At 35.4% G+C, this 16,391-nt stretch overlaps 1 protein-coding gene across 1 annotated transcript in view; it reads left to right on the top strand.

Annotated features, from left to right (window-relative positions):
• Positions 1 to 16,391, top strand: part of IPO11 (importin 11) — a 196,864-nt gene that overhangs the window by 96,189 nt on the left and 84,284 nt on the right. The window contains exons 22-24 of the mRNA XM_058731480.1: positions 1,439 to 1,515; positions 9,325 to 9,404; positions 9,782 to 9,862. Coding sequence (XP_058587463.1) covers positions 1,439 to 1,515; positions 9,325 to 9,404; positions 9,782 to 9,862 — 238 coding nt within the window. The remainder of the gene's footprint in view (positions 1 to 1,438; positions 1,516 to 9,324; positions 9,405 to 9,781; positions 9,863 to 16,391) is intronic.

Below are 16,391 nucleotides of genomic sequence, written 5' to 3'. Positions count from 1 at the left end.
AAGTCTATGGAGAGTTGAAGTTTTATTGATTCTCTATAACAGTTTAGAGAGAATTGACATCATTATGATGCTAGATGTTTGTATCAGTGATTCTTAAAATAACATCTATTTAAATACTTTGTTTCTAAGTTTTATTTGAGAGAGACAGAAACACTGTAAGTGGGGGAGAGAATTGACATGATTATGATGCTAGATTTTTGTATTAGTGTTTCTTATAATAACATCTATTTAAATATTTTTATTTTGTTTTTAAGGTTTACTTTATTTGAGAGAGACAGAGACCTTGCAAGTGGGGGAGAGTCAGAGAGAGGGAGAGAGAGAATCCCAAGCAGGCTCTGAGCTGCCAGCACAGAGCCCGACAGAGGGCTCAAACTCATAAAACTGGGAGATCATGACCCCAGCTGAAAGCAAGAGTCGGACACTCAACCGACAAGGCACCCAGGTGCCCCAACATCTATTTAAATCTTAAGTATTTGTTTTGAGTGTAGAAACTGAGTTCATTTTTGTATGCAGTGTATTGATATTTACAGCAGCCTTGTTGAAGTCTCTTAGTGATTAAAATACTTTATGAATTCTTTCTCTCTTTTCTGTCTGTCACACCTGTTGTAAATAAAGCCTATTTAACTTTCTCTTCTCACCCTTGTGTCTTATTAACTTAGTTGGCATATCATGTGAGGAACCGTCCATATATACACTCAGTAGATGGGAAGGTAGGCAAGGTAATAGAAGAAATTTTTTGAGATGTGATTCTGTTTTTCCAGAGAATGGCTTCAACATATCATTAGGTGTGTTTTCTTTGAGTGTTGGATAGGTCCTCTCTTACCAGATTAAGGATTTACTTTCTGTTTGTAATAGGATAAGCGTTTTTATAATGAATGTTAGATTTTGAATAGGATCCCCTCCTACTCCTTTCTTGCAACTATTGTGACAATCATGTTTTTTTTTTTTTCCTTTAACTTCTTTGGGTGAGGGGTGAGGAGGTAAACCAAATGCACACTTAGGTGATAAACCACAACCCATATATATATTTTATTTTTTATAGATTTATTCTTTCATATTGCCCAGTGTCTTGTTGAAAGGCCACATCAGTTACATGTGACAGAACAATATAAAAAGAACAAGACAATTTTATGTTTCCTTGACCATTCCATAATAATCATGCTTTTGCTGTATCATTAAAATTTTATTGTAAAGACATTTTGTAGTTGTAAATATTTTAATATGTAGTTACTTCCCTTACTATTTTTGCTATGTATATAGAAAATAATGTGCGATGTGTAGATACGTTTTTCATTTGATACAGAAAGATAACTTTTGTAACTTGCTGTATTGTTCATTTTTCTTTCTTCCTTTAGATGGGACAGTTTTTTAGTAAGTTGTATTGTTAAGAGCTTAATGGCTATAGAAAGAGATTCAGCTATTTGTTTTTTCTTCCTAGGTTAGTGACTTTGGAAAACAGCCCATGTGTTACACCGGAGTTGCTTCGCATATTTCAGAATATGTCCCCCCTTCTTGGTATGTATTAAAATGTAAACTTAATACTGTTTTTGAATGCAGCCCTCCTTTGGGGCCTGATTGGGTGACTTTAATTTTTTTTTTTTTTTTTTTTTAACGTTTATTTATTTTTGAGACAGAGAAAGACAGAGCATGAACAGGGGAGGGTCAGAGTGAGGGAGACACAGAATCTGAAACAGGCTCCAGGCTCTGAGTTGTCAGCACAGAGCCCGACGCGGGGCTCGAACTCACAGACTGCGAGATCACGACCTGAGACGAAGTCGGCCCCTTAACCGACCAAGCCACCCAGGCGCCCCTTGGGTGACTTTAAATTATACCTTCCATTTTACACAAGTCCCTGATACTCACAAGTTTAATAGTGTTTTAATAGTTTGTGGATTTTTTTCCTATATAACTTTGTAAAACCATTTCTACTTTGTGAAGAGTGAACACTAAATTTACTAAATCACTAAAAAAAGTCTTCTTGGAAATCTAATTCTGTGTTTAGTTTTAACTTTGTTAAAATTTCTGTGTTTCATAGCAGATTCTATAAAGTATTTAAAAGACAATATTATAAAACTGCATCTGTATACCGTGGTTTCATCCAGTTTGTTTTACAAAGTGATTTTATGCTATCAGATTTATGCTATCACAAATGAGCTCTGTACATATTTTTTTTTCTTTTTTTTAATTCTTAAATTTATTTTGAGAGAGAGACAGTGTGAGTTGGGGAGGGCAGAGACAGGGAGAAAGAGAATCTCAAGCAGGCTCCCAGCTTCCAGCACAGAGCCCAGTGTGGGGCTTGAACTCATGAACCGTGAGATCATGACCTGAGCTGAAACCAAGAGTTGGATGCTTAACTGACTGAGCCACCCAGGTGCCCCCATACGTGTTTCTAATTTAGCCTAAGGAAGCAACAATGTGAAGACTGTTAACTACTGGCAAATCATATTTATTGTTTGTTGATGTGTTACTTATGTATAGAGATGTGACATCATGAAGCTTAGTGTTCTTTTTGTCTTTTAAGGTTTATTTTGTGAGAGAGAGAGCATGCGAGCAGGGGAGGGGCAGAATGAGAGGGAGAGAGAGAATCCTGAGCAGGCTCTGAGCTGTCGGTGCAGAGCCATTCGTGGGGCTCTAGCTCACCAACAGTGAGATCATGACCTGAGTCGAAATCAAGAGTTGGATGCTTAACTGAGCACCCAGGCACCCTATCCCGAAGCTTGATGTTCCTGGAGCATCACTTGTGGCACATGGGATAGGGGAACTGGACACTCTGCAAGGAATGGGGCCTTAGTTTCTTTCAGCCACCTTGGATGAGATCTAATTGTTGTTTTGTTTTTCAATCTGAACATGGATTATGATGATAATTCTCAAGGAAATAAATACTTTTCTGTTAGATATCACTACCATTCACAAGTATGTAGTATTTTACATTGAAAAAATGAATAATTGTTTATGGAGATTTTACTTCGTGAGGGATTTTATCATTGGAGATTCACATTTTTTTTCTTTCCAAGATTTCATTTAAATTCAGGTTGGTTAACATTCGGTGTAGTATTGGTTTCAGGAGTGGAATTTAGTGATTCATCACTTACATATGACACTCGGTGCTTGTCACAACTGCCGACCTTAATGCCCATCACCCGTCTAGACCATCTGCCCACCCATCTCCCCTCCAGCAACCCTCAGTTTTCTGTATTTAAGAGTCTTTTAGGGTTTGCCTCTCTGTTTTTATCTTATTTTATTTTTCCTTCCCTTCCCCACATATCATCTGTATTTTTTCTTAAATTCCACATGTGAGTGAAATCATATGATATTTGTCTTTCTCTGACTGACTGACTTCAGTTAGCATAATACAGTCGAGTTTCATCCACATCAACTCATGGAGTAATACAAGGATTGTATACGGTGCTATTTAGTCGCCTTTCTGGCTCTTTTCCAGTCTGTAAAATACTATCATTTATTTATAAAATGTAAAAATTTTTTTCCATTCATAGTATTCTTCAAGCATCTTTAATTCCTTCATTAGAACTTTGTATACACTAACTGAATATTGTCAGGAGAGGGCATTTATGGCAATATCTGAAGACTTTTTTCTGGGAACTTATTTGTAGTGAGCAGTTTTATTAGAGGCAGAAATAGTGAGGTACAATGATGCACTGGAAAAGTAGATAAACTTTTTGAAAGTATCAACAAATGTGGATTAAAACACTATTAAAACTGATTAGAAAACATCTCATTTGCTGGGTGGTATTAGTGGGCAGATAATATAACTAGTCCTTTGTGTTTTTTTCTGAGATCTTCTGTTATCCTGTTCTTCATATAAATCTCAAATAATACCAAAATACCCATTGTTTTCCATTAAAGAGCCACTTGCCATTTATCATAAAGTGTCCTTATAAAAATGTTGAAAAAATTCCCAAAGATGAAGACTGTGCCAATAGACCACTTATTGCTAGTCTTGTAAGAAAAGTTGTGTCTGTCTTTAAGACACCACAGAGAAATAGAGTGGGAATCCTTTCATTTCCCTTAACTCTGGCAGAGGCCTTTTAGTTCTATTCTACCTAACTTGGAGACCACATACAGTGCCATTCTGGGTAATCCACAGTTGTTCTTTATATTTGACCGAGGAATAGAAACCTCAACTGGAGCCATTATCAACGTTGTCATGAACAGGATTCAGACATTTTCCCTTATGGATATCTTCCTAAGTAAAAATGGCTGACTCCTGTTCACGACAAAGTGGATAGTCACAGTGATTTCACTTTACCTGTGTTCTTTGACCCCAAATTCAGCATACCTGACCTTTACAGTATAGCAGGAGAAGGGTTGGTACACTGGAAAAAGAGACATAAAAGCATTGACTAACCCTACTGTGATTTTATGACAGTATTTTGAGTGTAGATTTAGGTAAACACTATGGTACAGTTTACCATAGAAAGCTTTGTAGTTGATGCATAGTCTTTCCAAATCAGTAAGGACTTCTATGTGTTAAGAACATTCTCTGGCACATACTAAAGATTATTTAAGTATTTTGCAATTATATGTGTTACTGTTAATATTACTGTTGTTTTAAAAGAAAAGCTAACCAACCTTTTTAGGATTTGTTACTTAACTGGATCAAAAACTAGTGAAATTGTAGAGCACCTGGGTGGCTTAGGTGGTTAAGCATCTGACTCTTGATTTCAGCTCAGATCATGATCTCACTATTGGTGAGATCAAGCCCTGCCTTGAGTTCAGTGCTGACAGCACTGAGCCTTCTTGGGATATTCTCTCTCCCCCCCTCCCCCCCCCCCACTCTCTCTCTCTCTCTCTGTCCCTCCCTCCCTCCCTCCCTCCCTCTCCCTCTCCCTCTCCCTCTCCCTCTCTCTCTCTCTATCTGTTGCTCTCCCCCACCCACCAAGAGTACTCATACATGCACTCTCTGTTCCTCCCCCACAAACGCACGCCCTCTCTCTGAAAATGAGTAAACATTGTTTAAAAAAGAACTAGTGAGATTTCATCCTTGTGATATTGATATTTGATGTAAACTTTTTTAATTTTCAAAAGTTTTAAAAATTCTGTATTTTACAGATAAGATAGTAGCAGTGAATATAGATGATATAGATGCTTTTGAATTAGTTTATTCCCTGATTTTCTCTTTGAAAGCAAACATTATGTGTAATTTGTTTTATGTATTATGGTATGTATATTTGGTTTGGTAATATGAAGAAATCATGTTTACACGTTTAGTAACCTTGACATCAGTGTTAACTTTTTTTTTGAGTATTGTAAAACTAATTTCCACATACAGCATTTTGCATATACATTCTTTTATATGAGGTTTAAAATTTACTTTGAAGTCCAACCAGAGTATTAATTTTAATCATTTAAGAATACAGATCAAAAGAAAACTTGCTTATCTTATCAGTGAAAACACATTCTTTCTTTTTATATCTGTGATTTTTATTTATTTAAAAAAATTTTTTTTAACGTTTATTCATCTTTGAGAGACAGAGTAAGACAGAGCATGAGCGGGGAAGGGGCAGAGAGAGGGAGACACAGAATCCGAAGCAGGCTCCAGTCTCCGAGCTGTCAGCACAGAGCTCAATTCGGGGCTCGAACTCACAAACTGCGAGATCATGACCTGAGCCAAAGTCGGATGCTCAACTGACTGAGCCACCCAGGCGCTCCAATATCTGTGATTTTTAAAAAGTTACTTAGTCAATATGATAGCTATTACATTTTTATAAGTAGAAATAAAGCTATTGGCAGGAATTTTCTCATTTTCGTTTAAAATCCATAAAACCAACAATATTGAATATTATTAGATATTTAAGTTAATGGTTTTTAAGATATGTTAATTAAGTGTGAATAAATCCAGGGCTAAAATTCATTTTATATCCTTTTTCCTAAATATATGTAGAATCAGAGGAATTTAAAGTAGAACCAGAGGCTATAATTAAAAGTAATTCAGATAATGTAGTTCTAAAGGCTTGTTTTTAAAATCCTTTAAATCTATTTTATAGTGTTAACTTAGTATTCTCATTACTTAAAAGATACATATCTGACTGGCTCTTGTCCATGTTACCATAAATGTCAAACTAATGTTCCTTGACCCATCAAATTTTTCTGCTGGTAACTTGCTTTCTAATTTGGAAGGGACTTTTCCCTCTCTAACTTCATGATAATGTAGGCTCTTTTACACATTTTAGCCCTCATATATTTATCACAACTTGAAATAAAAAGAAGTTGTGATAGTCACATTTCCAAACATAAACATTAAGTAGTATGGTTAGAGTTTTCTACTCAATTTTATTAACATTATTCAATAATTTGTTCTCTTTGTCCTATTACAAAGACTTTAAGAAAATAAATAAAACATAACATGAAGGTGCAGATTACAGGAGCAAAAGAATAGAGGGGGTAAAAAAAGGATTTGCAGAGTATAAATTATAATTAGACTAATAGATACAAATCATACATGGACATAGCACAATTAGATACTATGGGTCAGAGATTTGCCTCTGATTTCATTCACAAGCTATGAGAGAAACACTTGACCACTTAAGTTAGGCGTTTTCAGTGTGGACACTGTTGACATTTTGGGTCAGGTCATTTTTTGCTTTGAGGTGCTGTCATGTGCATTGTAGGAAGCTTAGTTGCCTCCTTAACCTCATTCCACTAGACAGTTGTAACAACCAGAGTTTCCAGCCCTTGCCATGTATCTCCTGGGAGGGCAGTAGCCCCTGCTTGATAGCATTTGATTTAAATTATTCACAGGGTCTGAAAGTAAATACAGGGCACCTGGGTGACTCAGTCGGTTGAGTTTCCAACTCTTGATTTCAGCTCAGGTCATAATCCCAAGGTTTTGGGATTGAGCCCTGCTTGGGATTCTCTCTCTCCATTTGCTCCTCTCTCCTCGGGTGTGCTCTCTCTCTCTCTATATATATAAAATAAAACAAATAAAATAAATACGATCTCTTGCATGGTTGAAGTATGGCTCTTTTTTTTTATTAAAAAAATTTTTTTTAACCTTTATTTTTGAGAGTGAGGGAGGGAAAGAGCAGTGGGAGAGGGCTAGAAAGGGGGAGACGGAGGGTCTGAAATTGGCTCTGACACGGTGAGCACAGAGCCTGACGCGGGGCTCGAACTCACAAACCATGAGATCGTGACCTGAGCTGAAAGCAAGAGTTGGATGCTTAACTGACTGAGCCACCCAGGCACCTTAGGCTCGAACTCACAAACCATGAGATCGTGACCTGAGCTGAAAGCAAGAGTTGGATGCTTAACTGACTGAGCCACCCAGGCACCTTAAAGCATAGCTCCTTCTGATATTAGACTGGACAGTAATTTTTCTTCAGAGTGTCCGTAGGAACTCATGGATATAATGAATAACATTCGTTATACTTTAGATAAATTTATTAATTTTAAGTGTATTTTTAATGTCAGTATTTAATACTTGCTGATAATAGCATGTCCTAGAAAAGTCAGTCAAAGCTAACCTTGGCATGATAGAGGCATGGAAAACAGTATGAAGTGAACTAGTCACTTGAGTGTTTGCCTCTCTAGATGCACCCAGGAATAGTGTTTAAAGTGTCTGCAAGAAGAGATGGACACTGTGGTTTTGGAAATTAATCCTTCTTAAATATTGTTCCCTTCATCGTATATATTGATAAGATTTTAGATGTCAGTGATTTAGAAATTACATTCCCTGATGTGCCTGTATTGTGGCCTTTTTAAGCTCTTATTTAAGCAAGACCTTTCTGCCTTACTTGTAACCATTGCCCATCTCTTTTTCAGTATTGGTCTGCTAAACAGTGTGCCCAAGTCCAGACTTGACTTTCTCCTTGAGGAGAAAAAGACAATGAATTTCTTGTAAGAATTATTTTATCCAGGGGTGGCTCAGTCGCTTAAGCGTCCCACTCTAGGTTTTAGCTCAGTTCATAATCTCACCGTTTGTGAGTTCGAGCCCCATGTTGGGCTCTGTGTTGATAGCTCAGAGACTGCTTGGGGTTCTCTCTCTCCCTCTCTCTATGCCCCTCCTCTGCTCCCACGTTCTCTCTCTCAAAATAAATAAACTTTAAAAAACAACAACAACAACAACAACAGCTTTATCCAATATAAAGGCCTGCTCCTTTATCCAGAGATTTTGTCATCTTACGTGAAAAATATTTAGATGATAGCTTTTATTATTTCTGTGTCTTTTCATTAGTATGGTAACAATTTCATCCATCTCTGTCCCTTCCACTTTTTTCATTTTAAACTGGTCTGTTGAATCCTAAAGTATGTACTGAATGTGCCTTTAAAAGACGTTTTGAGCTGGAAGTAAGATGGTCCGATACTTTTGAAAGTACATGGGAAGTTCTCATCCAAATAGAATGTCTTCTCACTTTGCTAGGATGGGAATTAATTGAGTGCCAGAGCCTAGGCCAATATTTTGTCAGAAAAAAAAATCTTTTTTAATCGTACTGTAAGTAGAATTTTGAAAATATTAGCAACAAAGAATGGCAGATGTTAAATGTAGATTTTGGGGTCATGTTTTGATCTGTATAATTATATACATAAGATCTGTAGTCTATTGTATTATACGTGATAAGATGTAAAATAACACTATGAACATTTGATGATATACAATTTTAATAAAATAGCTTTCTACTCGAATAGCTAAAACACAATATCCTTGTGCTATTCTGGTAGTTACAGTTTTTTAAATTTATTTATTTTGAGAGAGAGAGCTTGCATGAACAGGGTAGGGACTGAGAGCGGGGGAGAGAGAGAATCCAAGCAGCCTCCATGCCATCAGTGTGGAGCCGAATGTGGGGCTTGAACCCATTAACTGAGATCATGACCTGAACTGAAATCAAGAGTTAGACGCTTAATGGACTAAGTCACCCAGGTGCCCCTGAGTTACATTTTAAGAACATCTTTTATGTGTAAGTTCTTATAGGGGAGGAGATTTGAAGATGATCAAGGATTGAGAATTATCTAAATGGTTTAAGTTTTTGGAGTGTAACAGGGACTCTTTCCATAAGTAGGGCACTAGCAGTAGAAATGTAGTTTGAAACAAAAGGTTGGTTCATTTGGTTACATAATTCTTTTCTGAAGGGAAAAAAAGCCTTAATATCTTTTTCTGAATTGCTTTAACTAGTGGAGGTGTATGGGAAAGTACTCAGGTATAGGTTGATGTCAGTTTTTAGATAGCTATCTATATCTTAGTAGTCTGAATAGCACTCAGAAAAGATTTGTAAAGAAGGGTATATAACTTAGTTCTAAATAAATTGTTTCATTTAAACTGATTGTGAACATTGAATTAATTTGTTCTTTTTCAAATAAATTTATTGGCAGAACTAAGTTCAGAAAACCTCAGAACCTGCTTTAAGATCATCAATGGTTATATCTTTTTATCATCAACAGAATTTCTACAGGTATGGTTTAGTAGTTTCTGCGTTGTAAAAATTTATGTAGTTATTTGATTGTTGCTCATTTGAAATCAAGAGGTACCTTTTACAAATTTTAAAGATCGCTCTATTACTTTAAAGAGAGAAAAAAAACTTTGTAAGCCCTGTAAGGCGGATAGGATGCAGATAAATGTATTCTTATATTTCTGTAAAAATCAGTAAAGCAGTGAACTGTATTTTTATTTTCTAAGCTTTTCCTTCTTAAGAGTTCTAATTGAAACTTTATATGATTAGACCTTAAGTATATAATGCACAAATAGGTGATAGTTCCACATTGAATTTTTGCCTTTTTTAATACTGCAAATGTATTCATATGTATATTTTGACTTCTGATTGAATTTCAGACATACGCAGTAGGTCTATGTCAATCCTTTTGTGAGCTGCTAAAGGAAATTACTACTGAAGGTCAAGTTCAAGTGCTCAAGGTATTGTCCTCTGTTAAATGAATATTGTAAGTTTTCCATCTGTATTTTGCAAAATTGGACCTTCATTTGGGTTTGGATGATTGGCAAGAAGAGTACTAGACAGTTTTTTCTTTTAAAGTTATTTAATTTCTCTGACACCTCTGAACCAGGGATCTCAAACTTGAATGTGCATACAGATCTCCTGAGGATGTTGTTAAAATGCAGATTCCACGTTTCTGACAAGGTCCCTGCTGATGGGACCTTAATCAAGGTCCATTCCTCCTCCCCCATTCTGAAACCTTACTTTGTGTAGCAAGGCTTTAAAATGTTTATGAATTGTAAACATATATTGGTGGCATGTGATACATCTCACTGCTCCAGTTGGTTAGCCTACTTTTAGGAAGAAATTTTATTATCATAATTTAGAACTTTTAATTTGTGTTGGCTATCATAGTTACACTACTAACTTGTATAGATTGTGTATAATTTAGAATGAATATCAAATCATTGTGTTGTATACCTGAAAGTAATGTATGTTCTATGTCAGTTACACCTCAATTAAAAAAAAAAAAAAACTTTAAAAATAAACTGAGTTAATCTTTATGCCTTATATCTTTCCAGGTTAAAGATCTTTATACGTTGCATATAATTTTGTATAATTAAGAACAGGCTCCGAGTTATATATATTTATGTACTTAAGATATAACTAGTTTCAAATATATATATTTATAAACACATATGTGTTTATAAATATATAGTGAAATATATCTTTACATGTACATGTATGTGTGCGTATATACATAACGTTCACATGTGCTCTGTTTGTACTTCACAAGAATGTACATCCCCTTTTTATCCCCCTCATTTCTTAGCTGTGTTCTAGATCAGATATGGTCAGATATGTGAGATGGTTAGGTGAAGTGTTAATTATCATAACAAAGTATGATTTATTGTATGGAAACCATGGCATTTATTTAGGTCCTAAAAACTATATGATTTCCCCCCAGTGAAATAAAAAGTGTTTGCTCAAAGAGGTCCATTTTAAGAAAGGTACAACTGACCCTTGAATAAGGCAGAGGCTTAAGTTGGTGATGCTCTGCACATTTGAAAATCCAGGTTTAACTTCTGAGTCCCCATAAACTTTTGATAAACCCTGCTGTTAACCAAAAGCTTATGTAAATAATCCATTAACACGTGTGTTTTAAGTTTATCTGTATTATATACTGTATTCTTAAAGTAAGGCAGAGAAAAGTTATTATGGAAATCATATGAGATAAAATGAAAAGACATGAGAAAATGCATTTACTGTACTGTACTGAAAAAATCTGCATAAAAGTGGAACTGCACACTTCAAACCCATGTTGTTCGAGAGTCAGCTGTATGTAACTAATGAAAGTAATTGTCATACTAATCCACAGTGTAAATGGTGGGGGCGTACTAAGCGGGTAAATGTGCAGATGGTAAAATCCTCTGTATTAACCACTGTGATAGCTGCTATGCATCGAATAAGAGTAATTATCAGTGTGAATTTACTGAAGCATCATAATATTTAAAGTGATCTTCAGACATTTATTGTATACACGCACTTATAAAACTCCAGATATCTATGTTAATATGCTTATTGATTTTACTTTCATATTGGTTGCATTTGATATCTTTGGTGATTATTCATTTATTCACCAAATGGGTCAGCAAACTTTCTGTAAAGTACCAGATAGTAAATGTTTTAGGGTTTGTGGGCCCATAGAGTCTTTGTCTCAATTATTTGTATCTGCCATTATAGAATTGAAAGCAGTTATAAATGATATGTAATTGAATAAGTGTGGCTGTATTCCAGTAATGCTTTATTGATAGGGTTATGGTTCATGGGCATAGTGTGCCAACCCTTGGTATTGGTATTTATTGCTTTCTTCTACTAGGCATAGGTGATAGGAAAACAGTTTCTGCTTTTAACTCATTTTGTTGGAGGGGAGTGGCAAGTAAACAAAACAGTCCCTATTCAGTGTTATTTAAATAGTGGTTTTGCATTAGAGGTATCTCAAAAGTTTAGTAGGGGTTATGGTTTCCAGATAAAACACAGTTTTTTTATTTGCAAATTATGGCAACCTAGGTTAGGATGAATTAGACAAATACCAAGTTAAATAACACAAAGAAGTGAGAAAGACTAAGAACAGAGAAAATACTGTGATGATTGTCTATTGAAGGTGAAGATAATGGTGGTATTTAAAACATATAGTAACTATAAATTGGAAGGTGTCCTATGCCGTAGTACTGAGGTTTTCACTTATCAGATGATCAGACAAGGGAGGTACCGGATCATATTGTTAAGGACTATATATATTTCCCAGGGCCACTATAACAAAGTACCAGTGTGGGTGACTTACAACAATAGAAGTCAATGTATAATAGTAATTACGTTTCTCATAGGGTTCTACGTACCAGAAGTCTAAAATCAAGATATTGGCGTGGCCATGTTCTCTCTGGACTCTGGGAGAGAGTTTGTTCCATGTTTTTGTCTTAGCTTTTGGTGATTGCCAACAATCTTTGGCTTCCTTAGTTAGTGCATGCATCATTTCAATCTCTGCCTTCCATTGTCACTTGACATTCTCCTTATATCTCTTTTTTCTCTTCTAGTAAGAATACCAGTCATAATGGATTATGGGTCTATCCTAATTGTATCATCTTAACCTATTTATATCTGCAAAGACCCTGTTTCCAACTAAGGTCACATTCACAGGTGCCTAGGATTAGAACGTATTTTTTTGGCAGGAGCAATTCAACCTGTAACATTTACTGTTAAAAAGATGGCTTTTGTGTGTGGAGATGCAGCAAGGAGAACTTGACCTGAGTGTTTTGTAGATGAAAGTGACCCAATAGAAGGAAGGATGGCTCCAGATGATAGAAAGAATTGGGATTTCGAATCTAGAGCGTTTGTGGAAAGATTAGCTTCAAGGGGGGGGGGGGCAGGAGTTTGTTTTCTGAGAGAGTTGGCAAAATGGCAATAATTGAAGATGTAGATAATAATATTAGGTGAGAAGTGTAGCAAACTGACATGTGACCTTGGTGTTTTCAGTCAAAGAAGAGACAAGGTTAGAGCTGCCTGATGCCTGTCACTCTTGAGGCAGAGATATAATTGCAAGATGATGCGTATATTTGTACTTTCTGGCGACGTGGGGGGCTATGAGTATTATTCATCTGACCATTCTTAAATGAATTACACATTGCTGATGTTAAAATAGATACGAATGGTTCATTTATATATTAGAACAATGTCTTTAGGCTTTAAGAGAATTCTTATACTGTAGAAAGGCTTTTAACAGGAGTTGAAATAAGAAGATCTTTGGTTAATTCTGATTCTTCACACAAAGTCCCTTTATCAAACGCATTATTTTCTTCATCGCACTGTCCAATTTTTGCTGCTCTGGATTTGAAATCACTATAGAAACTGAAAGCCAAGATAATGTAAAATAAAAATAGGGCAAATAGAACAAAAATATGGCAGAACTCTGGTTTTAATTTCATATTTATTTTCTTTTTTAGTATAGGGTTAAAGGGTGAGAATGTGAGCCACAGTTGGAAAAGAAGCATGGGGCTCTGAAGGGGTAATTATAGGAATCTGTGGCTTATAGAGACCCTGGATGCCTGAGGCCTGGTCTGCTGCCATGTGTTTTCTCAGTCCTCACTCCCACTACTTTCAAAGGATTCTCTAAGCTGCAAAGATTTTAAGTAACACTGGACATGTTGTGTACAAAAATGTTCTTGCGAATTTTTAATACATTTATGCCCTAACCAAACTGATGTAGCAGCAATATATAATTTTACTGAGAAACTTCATCTGTCTTAGGTAATCCTAGCCTCATCTTTTGCCTGGGTGATAATTTCTTCCCTAGAACTAGAAGATATTTAAAAAAAAAAAAAAAAAAAAAGTCAACACTGGGCCTTAATTCTACCTGAGGAAAAAATGACTGGCAATATAGGAGTGAAAGAAATTTGAAAGGAAATTGCCTTCTCATTTTGACGGTATCTTTATAGATTTCTCTCTCTCTCTCTCTCTCTCTCTCTCTCTCTCTCTCTCTCTCTCTCTCGGAGTGTGTGTGTGCGTGCGTGTATCTATCTTTCTCCTCTAGGAGACTAAGCTTTTCCATGGTCCTAACTTCATTAAATTATGTATTCTCTTTTCTCTGAATGCATACAGTGTAAGTGTTTTGGAAGCAAGGGAATCCATAATTCTTACATTAAGGATTGCACAGTGATTATCCCTATGTCCAGCAGAAATACCAACTGAAACATACCAAGATTCCCTCTTGGCCTGTACTTTGCGCATCCATCTGGAGTATATTCTGGGCCTAACTTCTCTCATTTGTTAATGTAAGGAGTTGTGCCACATGAAATTTTAATAATTTGTAACTGCATTATCTGAAGTCCTCTGTGCTAAATTTTAATGGCTATATTTTAAGTGGTTAAGAAAAGAGGTTGTTTCTTAGTTTTAAACACCTCCCAAAAAATTTGAATTGGAATGTTTTTGCTTTTTCCTGCTTTGTCGTGGTATTAATAATTTCTGAAGGACAAATTGTTCTGAGCCATATGGAATGGGTATTGTGAAATTCATTTGAAAAATGATGCAGATTTTTAGGATGTGTCATAAGGGGAATGTTGACTATTTTTAATTCTATTCTTAACGAAATAATATAATTAAAGCGGTCTAGCATGGTGGGTGAGACTCCAGATTGAAGTGAAACTTGCCAGGGTTGGAATATTGGCCCTGCTCCTTCACAGCTGTGGAAGGTGAGCAGGTTACTGTGTTCCTCACTTTCCGTCTTGAAAATGGGCAGGAAAACTACCTGTATCCTAGAGTTGAGAGGAGGATCACATGAGCTTACATGTGTGAAGAACTCACCACAGTGCCTACCATGTAATCAGGTAGTATAAGTGTTGGCTATTTTTACCTAATTATATAATTAAGTACTCGTCCGATATCTCCCTTCGGAGAAAGTTAGGCTACCAAACTTGTAGGCCATATAATTCATTTGGTTAAGATTTTTGGCTGTAAGAAAACCAAAACAAACCAAGTTATTCCACCTCTTCTATTGAACATTTCTTCTAAATAAGTGTTTATTTAAAGTAAAAAATACATTAGTTAAAACTTCAAAACTAAGGCTATTTACACAATGATAAAGCTTCATTTTTTATCAAGAATTGTATATCTCAGCTGGCTCTTTGAAATTAATTTTATTTAATTCTTTCTGGCTTTCCAAAATAGTAGCATAGTCTTTTAAAAAATTTTTATTGTGGAAATTACCAAATTTACTAGAAAAAAATTTCTTTGCCTCTCCTTTTTCCTTTCATGTGAAAGGTGGTATCACTGTTGGTTTTTTTTTTATTAAAAAATTTTTTTTAATGTTTATTTTTTGAGAGAGAAACAGAGCGCAAGTGGGACAAGATCAAAGAGAGAGGGAGACACAGAATCTGAAGCAGGATCCAGGCTCTGAGCTGTCAGCACAGAGCCCGACACGGAGCTGGAACTCAGGAACTGTGAGATCATGACCTGAGCTGAAATTGGACGCCCAGCAATTGACTGAGCCATCCATGTGCCCCTGATATCTTGTTTCTTAATTGTACCTAATAATATTTGATTTAGTAGTTCAGCACAAATCAGTTATCATGCAAGTGTACGTTAAAATATTTGTACCATTTAACAAAAGTTAAAGATTAAACCAGTTTCTTCGGACATACGGCGACAGGAGTTCCTTGATAGGATATGAGTACTTGAATTAAAAATTGGCCATCTCATACAACATTTAACACTATTTTTGTGTAAACATTGCTATAACTAAACCTGTGTATTTTATTTGAAATCTCAGAGGCTAGATCTTATCATTTAATTGATGATAAATACTAGGAGTTTGGCAACTAGGAATAAATTCTTTGTGTTTTTTAAATGAAGGAATATTTTAGGACAATGGTGCTTTTATGCCTGTACCTGAAAACTGAGAGAGTTCTCAAAATTTTTGTCATTTTCCTATTCTCAGAGTTCCAGTAAAGCTATAATAATATTTAATATTAGCTCATTATTTTCATTTTTAATACCTCTAAGATACTGTTTCTTAATATAGTAAGCCATATAACATTTTTAATACATTTTTGGCTAAATGTCACTGTTACACTAATTTCTGACACTATCTAGAAGTAGCTGCTTTATTCTTTGAAGCAGAAAATTATAATGTTACAAAAATTGGCTAGAGAGACAAGTATACCTGCTTTAGAAGCAAATGGTTAAGAGCAAAAATAGACTTTATTATATTTTGTGACTCAGAACAAGTTATCTAGGTGAATACAATTCTAAAAATACTCAAATTTGAATTACTCACCTCTCTTTAATTTGAAATTTGTCTATATGAATACATATCATTTTGAGTTTAGAAACTCTCTTGTCATGGTCTTATCAACCAGTAATGAGTCATGTTGCTTTCATTCACTGTAGTAAGACTTAAGATGGCACAAATATTTTTAAGGTATAATTTATTCTGTAATAATAATAATAATAGATCTA

The sequence above is a fragment of the Neofelis nebulosa genome, chromosome 1, assembly GCF_028018385.1.
Source record: "Neofelis nebulosa isolate mNeoNeb1 chromosome 1, mNeoNeb1.pri, whole genome shotgun sequence".
Classification (NCBI taxonomy): Eukaryota; Metazoa; Chordata; class Mammalia; order Carnivora; family Felidae; genus Neofelis; species Neofelis nebulosa.
This window is presented reverse-complemented; position numbering and strand designations above follow the sequence as displayed.